At 40.3% G+C, this 13,762-nt stretch overlaps 1 protein-coding gene across 1 annotated transcript; it reads left to right on the top strand.

The window, feature by feature from the left end:
• The first annotated feature begins 486 nt into the window (after positions 1-486).
• On the top strand, positions 487-13,194 carry PARP11 (poly(ADP-ribose) polymerase family member 11). Its single transcript, XM_041414150.1, has 8 exons — positions 487-671; positions 3,901-4,029; positions 4,128-4,248; positions 5,504-5,579; positions 6,506-6,578; positions 6,666-6,796; positions 10,432-10,583; positions 11,008-13,194. The coding sequence occupies exons 1-8, from the start codon at positions 603-605 to the stop codon at positions 11,319-11,321; spliced, it is 1,065 nt and encodes a 354-aa protein (XP_041270084.1). The 5' UTR covers positions 487-602; the 3' UTR covers positions 11,322-13,194.
• Positions 13,195-13,762: the final 568 nt, after the last annotated feature.

Here is a 13,762-nt window from a genome sequence, read left to right as displayed (position 1 = left end):
AGCTACTTGGACTGGTTTCGGAACTGGGTCTGGTGCTGGAACAGGGACTGGTGCTGCTGCCGGTACCGGCACAGGCAGTGGTACGGATACGGGAACTAGGCCTGGTACTGCTGTTGGTACCGGACAGGAGTTTGGGCTGTTTCTGGCCCTGGCACTGGGGCTGGAGGCGGTGCCGGTGCCGACCCTGCGACAGGTACCACCACGGTACCACCACGGTACCACCACGGTACCACGGCAGGCTCGGGCGCTGCTGCTGGCGCCGCCGGCCCTGAGCCCACCCCGTCCCCTCCGCGCGTCACGACAGTAGCTCCACCCCCGCCCTGCCCCGCCCCGCCTTCATTTGCATGCCCGCCCCCGACGGGCCAATGGGGCGCGGCCATCGCGGCGCTGGCCCCGCCCTCCGCGGCCGCCGGTAACGGAAGCGCCGGGAGCGGAGCGGGCCCCGTGCGCCCGGCCCGCGCGGCGCGGGCGGCGCAGGCCGCGCTGCCTGCTCGGGCTCCGCGCTGGGAGGCGGCGGCCCCGGGGCTGTGGGAGCGGCCTGCGCGCCCCATGGAGCGCTAGTGGCTCCGTGCTCGGTCGCCGGGCCGTGCCCTTGAGCGCCCATGGATTCGGCCCTGGAGGGTGCGGTCACGGGTGGGATTGCGACGGCGGCCCCCGGCAGCACGGAGCGGGTGCGTGAGGGCGCAGGTGGGAAGGGCATTGTCGTTCCAGCGTGAGTCCCCTACTGGTGCTAGTGCTGGCCCTTCTCCTGCCTCCCCTCCCAAGCCCTCAGGCAAGCCTTCTAATCAGGTGTCGTGTTCTGTAAGGAAGAGCCAGAGATTCCCTTAGCAGTGCCTGTGTTCCCAGCAGGATACTCGTCCCAAGTCGATGTTCTCAGGGAGAAGAGCCTTTGGCAATAAAAGCACGGTGTGCCAGGTGAAGCAGGCAGCACAGGAATCCAGACAGAGTCGTCCTTTGGGATGCTGCTGTGTTTGTTGTCATCCGGGAGTGAGACCCTGGCACAGGCTGCCCAGAGAAGCTGTGGTGCCCCATCCCTGGAGTGTTCAAGGCCAGGTTGGATGGGATGTGGAGCCACCTGGTCCAAACTGGTCGAGGTTGAATTGGATTTGAAGCAACCTGGTCCCTGCCCATGGCAGGGGGATTGAAAGCGGATGGTCTTAAAGTTCTCTTCTAACCCAAAGCATTCTGAGCCTACACACCGTAAAGGATGTATATCAGTCAAACATGAAGTATTTCTGGAAAAAAGAGGAAGTGCATGGCCAGTAGTAGTAAAGCCATTCAGTCACAGCGCATAACAAGAACTGTTCTTGTTTAGGAGGATGTTTTTCCTAAGACATTTGTTTAATTTGAGCTGTTCTGGTAGCTCCTGGACCAGTAGAAACTGCTAATGGTGGGAGTTGAGACCCTTCTCGAAATGCTGCCTAATGCTTATAAGTGGTGTGCATTTGATTTTGAATTAAACAGTAATTCCTTCAAACATTTTGGGTTTGTGTCACCTTCGAGAACTGTTCTCTTGTTTTTGTGGCTTTACATATTCATGCCTTCAGGTGTTTCCTCCATGCTTCTAAAATATGCTGGAATCTACCTGCTTACCCTAGGCTTTGTGATGAGGGTAATATATGTGGGTTGATTGTAATATTTTTGAAAGCCATGGGAATAACTATCTCCTTAGTCAGTGGTTTATTCTGGAGAGCATAATGAGATGCCCCTGGAGAACTCCAAATGTGTTGACAAGCACAGATAATCATGCCTTCTCTGCTTGTAAAGGCATGTCCTTTTGTTCCAAAGGCATCATTGGTTTGACTGATCAGAGTCAAGGCCCTGAACTAATGCTGGGAAGGAGCTGAGCTCACCATTTTAATGGGAGCATGAGGAAACAAAACATTACCAAGAAAAATCTGAGTTGCTTTCCTCAGCTCTAAAGAAGGGCAGCCTACTTCTGCCTGCTCTCAGTAGGATAGGACATAGTCAGATACTTATCCAAGAGGAAGAATCAAATTGGAGGTGAAAGACTTTCACCAAAAGATGTTGGCCAGTTGTGCTTTTAACACCAAGGGAATGTAGGCTCTGTGGCTGTGTTGCTGTGGGTAATAGAAGAGATGTTGACAGATGCCCTCTGCAGCAGAGAGTGGTTTTCTTATCTCTTTCAAAATACTTTTTCTGTGCAGCTGATGAACCTTTTGTATAGTGCTGCTTGAACTTGAGGCATCAATCCATACATGGAGCCTTGGGTAGGCTTTCATTTTCACTGAAGTAGGTTTGCCATCAGATTCTGCAGTTTGGTCATGTTTTGGAGATCCATTTATGATTCCTCTGATCTCTAAGCATCTGGATTTTTGTAACCCTTTGGAGTTTTTGATGAATAGAGTACAGCCTCTAGCTATTATCACAAAGAGGTTTCTCAGATATTTTTTTTTTTCCCAAACAACTACAGAAATAGAACTAGCTTGGGAACAATGGGGGATGCCAGAAGTGCCTCCTGCTCTGAACTGCTGCCCCAGAAGCACTGGCCAGAACGGGGATGCCTACTTTTAGTCTCCGGTATTTTTTTTCTTCAGGTCTCTATTTTTTCAGGGTTGGAGTGACCAGGAAACAACTGAGGCATCCAGGATACTAACTGCACATTGTTTGACTTGTGCTGGAGGGTGTTGTTTCACTCCTTGGAAGAAAAAGTGAACTTGAGGACATATTTGGGAAGAGTGCCAAAGTGTTTTGCTTAAACAGTTAGAGTGGCTGAATTGCTGACCTTTTCTGGGTGTGGGGCAAGTTTTTTCTCTGATATATTCCCTGAAACTTATGTAGAATTTTTGCTTGGGGAGGTTGTTGCAGAAAGTTGACACGTTAGGAAATACATGTAAATAGAGGTGAGCACTTTCAGAGTTCTCAGAATTTTATTGATGAACAAAGAGTGAGCTGAATCCTGGCAGGGACTGTTCTTCTGAAGGTATTCTGGCATAGCTCTTGGTAGACTTAAACTTGTCTAGCTGCTTTTTGAACTTCCATAAATTTGCAGCATCCACACCATACCATGAAAAGAAATCCCATAGGTTGCCATCTGGTTCATGAAGTTTTTTTTTCACTTACTTTGAACTCGACATGTGCAACCTTCGATAGGTGTCCCCTCCATATGTCAGAAGAAAATGTGATTCTTTATTCCCTATTTGGTTTTGTCATGATTTTGTAGACCTCTGCTGTATGCTTTCCTCAGTTCTTTTTCTTCCATCCTTCAGAACCCCAGCTATGGTAGTCATTGCTTGTGTGGGAGCCAGTCTTGCTTTTGGTGTGAACCTTTTCTCTAAATACAAGTACAGCGTATCAGGAATTTTACTGTGTCATTTTTAAGTGGGTGCATTAGGGGGAAAATTATTCTTCATGCAATGTGAAGGAATAATCTACTGTGGTCTTGCACAGTTAAATAATTGTATTCTTTGTCTGAGCTTTGATTTTTTTTCTTACAACTGTTGATTTCCATTCTGATTTGTCACTGCTGGTGAGTACCTAGCAGGTGTTTCCATCGAGCTGTTGGAGGTAACCCTAACATCTCATTCTTGAGAAGTATGAATGAAGAGCCTGTTGTAGGTTTCTGAGTGGCCTTGATCCTACAACCATCAGCATGAAATTTAGCACCTCTCTTTGATCAAGCCTATAGCTCTTGCCTTTACTGTCACACTTCACAGACAATTAAGAAAATTTTTGAAAGTGTTTCACTAATTTAAATGATAATGCTGGATAAGCAGCTAACTGAGAATTTTTCTCTGGAAAAGAAAGAACAGATCAGTCCTCAGCCTGATGGGATTTTTTTTTTGGTAGTTATTGCAAATGCACTTTTTTTTTTTTTTTTTTTTTTTTTTAATAAATTTCTCTAAACTTTATTTGTGTGTATGTGTGTGAATGTTTCAGGAAATGCTTCAAGGACCATCAGAAGATGTGTTTGCAAAGATGGAAAGTTCAGTTGAAGACATGGACACCTCCGATACCCAGTGGGGCTGGTTTTATTTGGCTGAGTGTGGTAAATGGCATATGTTTCAGGTAAATACCTATGAAGTTACATTGGTTCTGATGGATTCCATACATCAAATTACCTATGGCTGAGTTTGTCTTAATGTGCTTTTTCTTTTATTTTGAAGACTGACTCAAACAGTCACTGCTCCATCAGCAGTGAAGATATCGAAAGGAGTTTCCGAACAGATCCCCATGGATCTCTGTCTTTTACCACTGCAAAGTTTAACTACACGCTGGACTTTTCAGGTATGTGTCTTGCCAAAGAGTGAATTTAAACCATAGAAGGTCTCAGATACACCAGCACATTTGTTCAGTCAGCAGGTTATCGTCCTCATACCTGGTGTGAAAACATTATTAAGAATGTCTTCTTTACTGGAAAGTACATAGGAGTTTTTAGAAACTGCTGCCCTGTTGCATTTTTTGTGTAGTTTATTAATGAAGTAGCATGTTTGGTTTAATAGCACTCCATTGGAGTTCCTACTGCTTGCTCCAGCTGCATGTGGCATGTAGGATACATCTCTTGAACTGGGAAGGTTGAACCTTTTTTTCTCTAATTTGCAACTGCATGTAAGCTTGGAAAACCTCTTCCATTCATTCTGTATAAGAAACATTGCTGTAAAGGAGGCTTCCTGCAAAATACTGGCATCAAAATGATTTAATAATTCAGCAGGTAGTTGGAGCCAGTTCTGTTCTCAGAATAACAGGGAGACAGGCAAAAGGATTTACTGGTAGACTGTAAAGATCTTCCTTATGCTTTTCATGTAAATTACAGAGTATTACAGGTTTTTAATGTATGTAACCAATTATAAATGTAATCTCTTCTTTGTTCACAGGTGTGTTCTAGTAACTTCTTTTTTAGTTTTTCTTTTCATAGATGGTTTATTTTCTGATTAAATGACAAAACAGCTATATGTTTAAATATAGGAAATTAAGGACATAAATATGTATTTGAAAATATATATTCATATTTAAAATATTTCAAATACAGAAAGTGGGGACTGGGTAAAACAGCAATATACTGGCAGTAAGGTAGTATCTGACAATACAAGGAGTTTTATGCTTACTTGTGTTGGAATGTCTTTTTAAAAAAAACTGTGTTTTGCATCCAGAGTAAAAACATTGCACTATAAGCAAATGTTAAGGAACAGTTTTTATGTCACTCTCTTTAGGCCATGTGGTCTTACACTAAGGGTAGTGTATTCTTTGTCATCCCTTTCAAGTCTGTGGAAGTTCTGCTTGTGATTTAGTGGGGCTGAATGCTAGATGGATATTTTAAAAATAAATGTTTTGTATGTGCAATATTTGGACATTTTTCCAACTAATAAATGACAATGCATTTAGAAACATTTATTGAAAATGCTGATTTGTTACTGTTGAAATAGGAATTCCTGTCAAGTAGCTTAGCGTGTAGTAATGTTCTTTTTTAAAATGATACTTAAATGTTTCATATGCTGCAGATGAATTCCCAAAAATTTCTTCCTAATTCTTGTTTTATGCTCAGTGATGAAACAAATCAACCTAACTACCCTTAAACAACGTCCAATAAAGCGAGCTCCCTTTGCAATCAATTCATTCAGGTAAGGAAATAAGAGGAAGACTCCTTAATTTTCTTTTATTCCTGCTTCTTCTAAATAAAATGAAACAAAAATGTTTTATCTTTCTTGTTTATATTTATTTGCTTTTGGAGTCACTTGCTCTGAATACCTGTTGAATCAGAGTTGCTGCAGGGAAGCAGCACCAAAAAATGGAATCCACTGACTCCATAAATTATTTAGAAGTATTATTGTAATAGCAAAAAAGAGAGAGTTATATGTTGTGCCTATATTTTACTCATTTACTCTAAAATTACTTGGAGTTTAAGAAATTGTGTTGTAATAATTATTTTATGAGTCTAATTGCTTTAGATTGTCAGTTTCTTACCATTTCATCATTCATTAGATGTAAAGCTGGGAATCACTAAACAATAAACTGAGCTATGCTATAGTAATTGAGTGTTACTATCACAGGTGAAATTGAGTACATGGGATATGTGTTTTTTTTTCCCCAAATAGATTCTGAGAAAAAATTAGTTCTGAACTGTAGTGTGGTTATACATTCAAAAAGAAATTTGTCATAAGAAATGTAGTAGCAATCTGTTTACACTGACTTTCAAGAAGACTGTGTTTTTGAAGTGTCAACGTTTTTTTCAGTAGATATTTGCTAAATAGTGCATACAATAATGTGGCAATTTGCTTTGTTCTTTGAACAATTGCATCAGCACTCTTATTTCCATGTGGTGACATTTTTTACTTTCAGGAGATTCCTTCTTTTAGTCCCAGTTTTAAGGCTTAAGAGCTTCTGTGTATGTAGTGCATGTTCTTAAACCACTCTTTTTTAGTAGTTCCCCATAAACTTCATGGGGGTTTGCTTTTTTTGCATACTGTGTTGTTTGGGGCAGGAGTTTGACAAGAAGAAAATGCCTCATGTCTTTGAAGTGATGTGCTTTTACCTTTTTTGTTTGAAGTTTCATCTGTGAAAATGAGGCTATCCCTATGCCTTCACACTGGGAGAATGTAAATACTGAGGAGCCATACCAGGTAAGAGTTGGTATGCAGCTTGGTCAAAACTGTGTGACAATGAAATAATGCATCGAATTGAAATCGCACTAACCTCTTTTTTTCCAGCTTATTCCCTTGCAAAAGAAAACAAATGAATATAATGAAGTTTCTAGTCTCTTTGGAAAAACAATGGATAGCCACCGAATTAAAAGAATTAAGAGAATACAAAATCTAGACTTGTGGGAGTTTTTTTGCAGGTGAGATTATTTCTAAACCCAACAGTTTTAGGATTGTTAATGGAGAAAAATTTTAAGTCATACAGCAGAAATATGTTTAATTGTTTTTATTATTAATGAAATTTTTGTTACTTTTTAACTTCTAAAAGTTTTCGTATTTGTCATTTATTTTATTCAAAATTTAATTTTCAAGACTGTAGCTTCTACAGGTACAGAAATTTAATACTTACAGAAATGCATTAGATAAAGCTGTAGCATAGATAATGTATTTAAGGTGTTCAGAATATCTGTGTGTAGATGCCCATGATCCTTACAGTGGAGTAAAGAGACAAAAATGAACTTTTTGTAAAATGATTCCTTGAGAGACTTGTATTATTTTAATTTTTACTGAACAAAGCAAATTGATATTTCAGTCTTGTTAAATTTCTCACTTTTATGAATCATAGGACAGAATTAAGTGTCTAATGAACACATATTTATGCAATTCTTTTAAGTTTAATGTCCTACAAAACCTTCTTATAAGTTCTTGGCTTTTCCCTCTTCACATTCTGCTGGCCTGGAAGAAGTAGGAAGTGCCCAGTTTGGTATCCACTTATTTTTTGGTGTCAGTCTTAAGCAATTCTACTTGACAAAAGTTATTTGTGTATCTTGTAGGAAGGAGTGCATATCAGAAGGTTTAAAGATGTTTTACTCTAATAAAATAATCTAGATTAAGTTAAAGAGTGAGGAAATAACTAACCAGATGTATACTAAAATCTTGCATAAGTTACATGATTTTTTTTTAAAGATATGTAATTTATTGTTAATTTAAAGCTATATCAACATGTGTGAGGAAGTGAAATTCCTTACATATGTTAAGGGTTAAGAGCGTTACCCAACTTCTAGTTAAGTTTCCTTTTTTTCTTGATGGAGTAAGGAAGAGGGTCAGCAGAACTCCTGCCTTGGACTTCCAGAGGTCAAACTTTGGGTTGTTCAGGAGGCTGCTTGACAGAGTCCCTTGTGAGGCAGTCCTGAAGGACAGAGGAGTCCAGGAAGGCTGGACACTCTTCAAGAGGGAAATCCTAAAGGCTCTGGAGCAGGCTGTCCCCATGTGCTGAAAGACATGTAGTTGAGGAATAAGATAATCCTGGATGAACGGAGAACTTTGGCTGGAATTCAGACAAAAAAGAGAGTTTATGACCTTGGGAAGAAGAGGCACGCAACTCAGGAGGAGTAAAAGATGTTGAGATGTTTTGCAGGGAGAAAATTAGAAGGACCAAAGCCCAACTAGAACCTAATTTGGCCACTGATGTAAAAGACAGTAAAAATATTTTTTAAAATAAGTCATTAACTAAAGGAGGGCTCTAGAGAATCTCCATCCTTTACTGGATGTGGGGGAAACAGTGACAAAGGATGAGGAAAAGGCTGAGGCAACAAAGGCACTAAGACCAGTTGTTATCTGGGCACCCAGGCCCTGAGCTGATAGTCAGAAGTGGGGAGCAAAATGCAGCCCTCATACTTCAAGAGAAAATGGAACCTGCTGCCCCACACAAGTCCATGGGAATGGATGGACTCTACTGGAGTGTACCAAAGGTGCTGGGGGGGTTCTCACTGAGCCACTTTCAACCATTTACCAGCAGTCCTGGCTCACTGGGGAGGTCCCAGTTGGCTGTGGTTGAGCAAGTGTGATGTCCATGCACAAGAAGAATTGGAAGGAGAATCCAGAGAACTACAGACCTGCCAGGCTGAGCGAGCTCAGTGCCAGGGAAGGTCAAGGAACAGCTCATCCTGAGTGCCATCACACAGTATGTGCAGGGCAACCAGGGGTTAGGCCAGGTCAGGATAAAATTAGGAAAGGCAGGTCCTGCTTGATGAGCAACCTCACCTCCTATGACAGGGTGACCCTGTCACCCTGTGGAAGAGGGAAAGGCTGCAGTTATTTTTTACGTGGACTTCAGCAGAGCCTTTGATACTTTTCCCACAGCATTCTCCTGGAGAATCTGGCTGCTCATGGCTCAGACAGGTGCACTGTTTGCTGGGTAAAAAACTGGATGGCCAGGCCCAGGGAGAGGTGGTGAATGGAGCTACATCCAGCTGGTCACCAGGGTGGTCCCCAGGGATCAGTGTTGGGGCCAGTCCTGTATAATATCTTTATCTGGGATCAGGACAAGGAGATCAAGGGCACCCTCAGTCAGTTTGCAGATGTCACCAAGCTGGGTGGGAGTGTGGATCTGCTGGAGGGCAGGAGGGCTCTGCAGAGGGATCTGGACAGGCTGGATTGATAGGCTGAGTCCAGCTGTGAGGTTCAATAAGGTGAAATGCTGGGTCCTGCCCTTGGGCCACATGACAGTGCTGTAGGCTTGCACACACTGGTGAAGAAATTATTGCCTGGTAGTATATTACAAAGAAATAGGTATTCCAGCATTTCAAATTCACTTCTTTTGGTGCCTCAGGTAGGAAAGATGAAAAGAGGATGATGCTTAGTTTAGCATCTCAGTTTGGAATTGTCAAGGAGTACAAGTAAAAAAAGGTGTTGGTCAGTGAGATTGCTGACCAGTTTTAGAAAAAGCTTTTGTGCTTACATAGGTACAAAGAGCATGTCTCTGGGTTTTGCTGTAGGTTTTACCTTTCATTGAGTGAATTGGCTGAACGAGAATTTTCACAGTGCCGGATCAAGTTAATTTTGTTGAACTGGATTATCTTGTCACTGCTTGTACAAGGTGCTAAGGTGATGCTTTTTAGAACAGTTGGACTCCTTGATTTCTGTTCCAAATTACCAAAGTGTCCTCTTGTGGCATTTCTGCATTCTGCACAATCAGCTTGCCAGTGTGCCCAGTATATTTTACTGCTTAGGAGGAACAATTGCCACTTAAACTTTTATGGTTTTGAAAAAGTGCTTTGTTTAATAAGATAAGGGATTACATTTGATCATTGCTTGAATGATTACTTCCATCACTGTAGTGGTCGGAATACTTTTGCCTCTTACAGTAGTTCCCATATTAATGACAAATCTAAATTGGCTTTATGAAATGAACTGGTCAGAGATAGTAAAGGACTGTCACAGAACATCTTTGATTGATTATTCACTTTTTCTATAAATCTGTTCCATTCCCCTGTTTCAAAAGTTACTTGAGGCTACATTTGTATATTGTCAGAGATCAACAGCCAGCAACAGAGGGCTCGTGGTTGAAGAAATTTCAGATGTTCAGCCTAACTAGCTCTTAGATCAGTTTCTAGGCACTATTACCTGGGCTGATTTGCCTAGGTAATAGTGATTTATAATCTGCCGATTTTGTATCCCTTCCACCATGACAGTAAAGCAGGGGGAGGAAACAAAATTTGCAAAATTACCTTTCTTTTAAAAATGTATCTGCTGAAAATGACCACACTAATAACACATGAACAATGTTGATAAAATTGGTGTAGGAAGACCTTTTTTTAAAAATCTTAGACTGTGTTGGAAAATAGTCCTACGGCATTCAGAAATGTGTGATTTCTAAATATGTACCTTTAAGAATTCCGACGTGTTTAAAAACTAGGGTCATGTAGGTACTTGTAAAGTGTAATGTGTTAGGTTTGTACCCTCAGCGGTGTTCTCACAGTAGTAATTTAGTGTGTTTGTACAACTATTTATTTATTATGTGCTTATTTATGTATTTATTCTGTGTTTTCTGTAGGAAAAAAGCTCAACTAAAGAAGAAAAGAGGTGTCCCAACAATTAATGAGCAGATGTTGTTTCATGGCACCAGTAATGAATTTGTAGAAGCAATATGTATTCATAACTTTGACTGGAGAATAAATGGGATGCATGCTGCTGTGTATGGAAAAGGTAAGTATTGCTGTCACATGCAACAGTGGTAGTGTTAACAGCTCAACATTAAGTCTTCCCTGTAGCGTGTACTTCGTGATACATGCCTTGTGTTTACCTAAGAGGTCTTTAATACAGCTCTGCTTTTATGGCAAGTGTAATTAAGGATGCAGTAAGGAATGTAATTGTCACAACTGGCTGGTAGGGCCAGGCAGCATGGGGAAGGGATGCCCAGCAAAGCAGTGTTGATCACAAGACAATATCTCTAATAAAATGTTCAAACTAAAAATATTTGGTCATATTGTTATAATATATAACGACAAATAAAGGATTCCTAATGAACATAGAAGAACTGTCATTTTTCATCACGGAGATAGCTATGCTCTGGTAGTCAAACTGTTATGGTAAGAATGTCATCAAATTTTCTTTGTCTTTTATTTGGAAGGGACTTATTTTGCAAGAGATGCATCATATTCCAGCCATTTCTGCAAAGAGAGCATGAAGCACGGAGATACTTTCCAGATTCATGGTGTGAACTTGCAGCCCCATCTGCACAGACCAGATAAAGTCATGTTTCTTGCTCGTGTATTAACTGGTGACTATATCGGTGGTGATTCAAAATACATGAGGCCTCCTTCAAAAGATGGAAGTTTTGTGAACTTGTATGACAGCTGTGTGGATAACACCTGGAACCCAAAGATCTTTGTCATCTTTGATGCCAACCAAATCTACCCTGAGTACTTAATAGAATTTTGTTAAGTTTGAACTGAGTATTATTTGTGGTTTTTTGGATAATTTTGTTCCTTTTGTAAAGACAACAACATAGAAACGATGCATGAAAGAGAGGTGAAAGAAAAGCTGGCATACATTTATTTAGGAGGGAAACTATTAAATATTTAAGAGAGACTGGTGAACTGTTTTTAAAAATCTGTAAACTTTACTAATGCATTTTTCAAATGTAGACTATTACAAATCTGAAGTTGCTTAGTGAGCCTTAAATACATTGAGCATTGGTAAGTTTTCAAAGGCAAGATTTATGTTTTGATTTTGTAAAGTATATTAAAAGTGGTTAGAAATATGCCTCTAATATAGTATGCATATGATGAAATTAATCTTTTATAAAGATTGCCTATAAAACAAAGTAAGAACAACAACAGCAAAAGCCCAGGGGACATGGCTATGTGTGTGTGTGTCTGTGTGTCTGTGTTCTGTAGTACATGTTACTTTGTTTGGAGGTCTCTTAGTTTGGATTCTAAACCTAAAAAAAGAAAAAGAATCTACGGCTCCTTCATCAGTTTCCTCCAGATAAAGTTCAACGAAGCTGTAAGGTTTAACTTTATGTACATTTTACTATGAGCTTCTATTATATACTGGGAAAACAACGAAGCCATTGCAGTAGGATTTGACCTTTGGTTTTGATGGAAATGAGGCCCATAAAGTTGTTGTGGTTGTTAGTTGTTTGGTATGTAACTGTTGGGCTCACTGTTGGGATATCAGCAGTTCCATACGCCCTTCTTAGTTCTTATCCTATGGAATTTTTGCCATCTTGTTGCAGTATTCATGAGCTGCTGTGATTCCTGTCTGTCAGTTTTAAGATCCACTCGGTGCTGATATACTTGATGTTACTGAAGACAATGTTTAGATTAACTTAACTGTAAACAATACAGTTAAAATAACAAGGAAAATTTCGAAAGATGCCATCCTTTAGCTTTTAAACACTACAATAGAAAGCTTTCAGTAACATTTGTGTAGACCAGGTTTTCATAACTGGTATGGTTGTAAAGTTGAAGAGTATTTTTCACATGTAGAAAGAGCAAGAGACAACATTTGGGTAAAGAACAGACCTGAGAACCTAAACACATGAAGAGGCTGAGGAAGGGGCTGTTACAGTGAAATGCACTGTTGTGTGAACAATCTGCTATGGAATTTGTCCCTAGTGTCCTTTGTTAAAGGACCTAACAGCACTAATGGGCAAAGTCAAAGTTGAAACCTTGCCAGGCTTTTTCTTTGGCTATGGCCAGTAACAAGTCCCTGTAGAATCAATATATAAGTGTGGCAGATATAGAATGATCTGTGTTCATTTGTTATAGAAATGTGAATGGACTTTTTGGATCAAAGGCTGTGTTTAAAATGGATTGCATTTAAAGGCACTGCAGCTGCTGGCATGACCAGGTCTGTTCAAAGTCGTACTAAACCGGTGGACCTGGAAGCAGAAGATGATGACATATCTGGCATTGTAACTGAGGACACAAATATCTCTTCCTTCTCCTGCGTGCTGTTACCGTTGTCTGTCAGTGGATCTTGCACTAGTTGTTTATCTGTTTCTGTTTGTAATTTCGTGGCAATTTTCCTTCCCTAAACCATTTAGGGCTAAAATGCATTTTCCTTTATTTTAGGAAGTATGATTTCTGATCCCAGCTGGGAACTCTAGGTTCTACTCTTGTAGGTATGATTTGTGTTTGATTCACTACTACACTAGCTCTGCAAAAGGCACTTTGTTCCCCACATTGTATGAAATAATAGCAAGTCACACAGGGAATTTGTGTATTACTGAATCCTTTTTATTATTACACAATATTCTACAGAGCATACATTTTGTGAAACTAACAAATACATGTGCTGTTGTTCCTTTGATTTGGTGTTTTATTTCTTCTGAAACAGATGTTTTTAGTTAAGAAAACTGAAGTTTCATTTTTAGCGCCTCATGGACACAAAATACCACCATTTTTACTGATCTCTGAGACTTTTATGATTGTTTGTGTGATGGTGTCTTGTTTGCTGCTTAATTTGAATTGAATGGCACAATCTTAATCTTACTGCACAATTGAAGTTTTACCTCTTCTTTCAATGTGTTCTGCTTTTTGTGCTGATGAATTTTGTTATTGAAGGTGTCTGTAAAATAACTGTCCTTTCTCTGGCAAGGGGAGAGTGATTATTATTGCAAGCAAAGTCCAGAACTGTACAAGTAGCCAATACAGGAAGTAGTTGGGCTTAATAAAAAGAGCAGTGAGAAAGGGAGGAAAATAATTTCTTGGCCTCTAGAGTGTTAAAGAGAAGGGATCTTGATGTGGGTCTGGGGAAGAAAACCTGATACTTTGTGTTACTGTTTCATGTAGTGAAATGTTGTTCTCCATTTTGGTTTTACACCTGTGCAAGAAGGCATGCTACTCTCTTAGCTGTCTTGACCTGAGGTAGAGCTT

Source organism: Onychostruthus taczanowskii, unplaced genomic scaffold (genome assembly GCF_017590055.1).
Source record: "Onychostruthus taczanowskii isolate IOZ18803 unplaced genomic scaffold, ASM1759005v1 scaffold44, whole genome shotgun sequence".
NCBI lineage: Eukaryota > Metazoa > Chordata > Aves > Passeriformes > Passeridae > Onychostruthus > Onychostruthus taczanowskii.
The sequence above is the reverse complement of the archived record's forward strand: the minus strand, read 5'-3'. Positions and strand labels throughout refer to the sequence as shown.

Excerpts from the sequence above, each read along its gene's own strand:
- PARP11 (XM_041414150.1), top strand. The coding sequence starts at position 603 with ATGGATTCGGCCCTGGAGGGTGCGGTCACGGGTGGGATTGCGACGGCG. Across the intron at positions 4,249-5,503 it reads CTACACGCTGGACTTTTCAG|TGATGAAACAAATCAACCTA; the intron begins GTATGTGTCTTG and ends TTTTATGCTCAG. Across the intron at positions 5,580-6,505 it reads TTTGCAATCAATTCATTCAG|TTTCATCTGTGAAAATGAGG; the intron begins GTAAGGAAATAA and ends TTTTGTTTGAAG.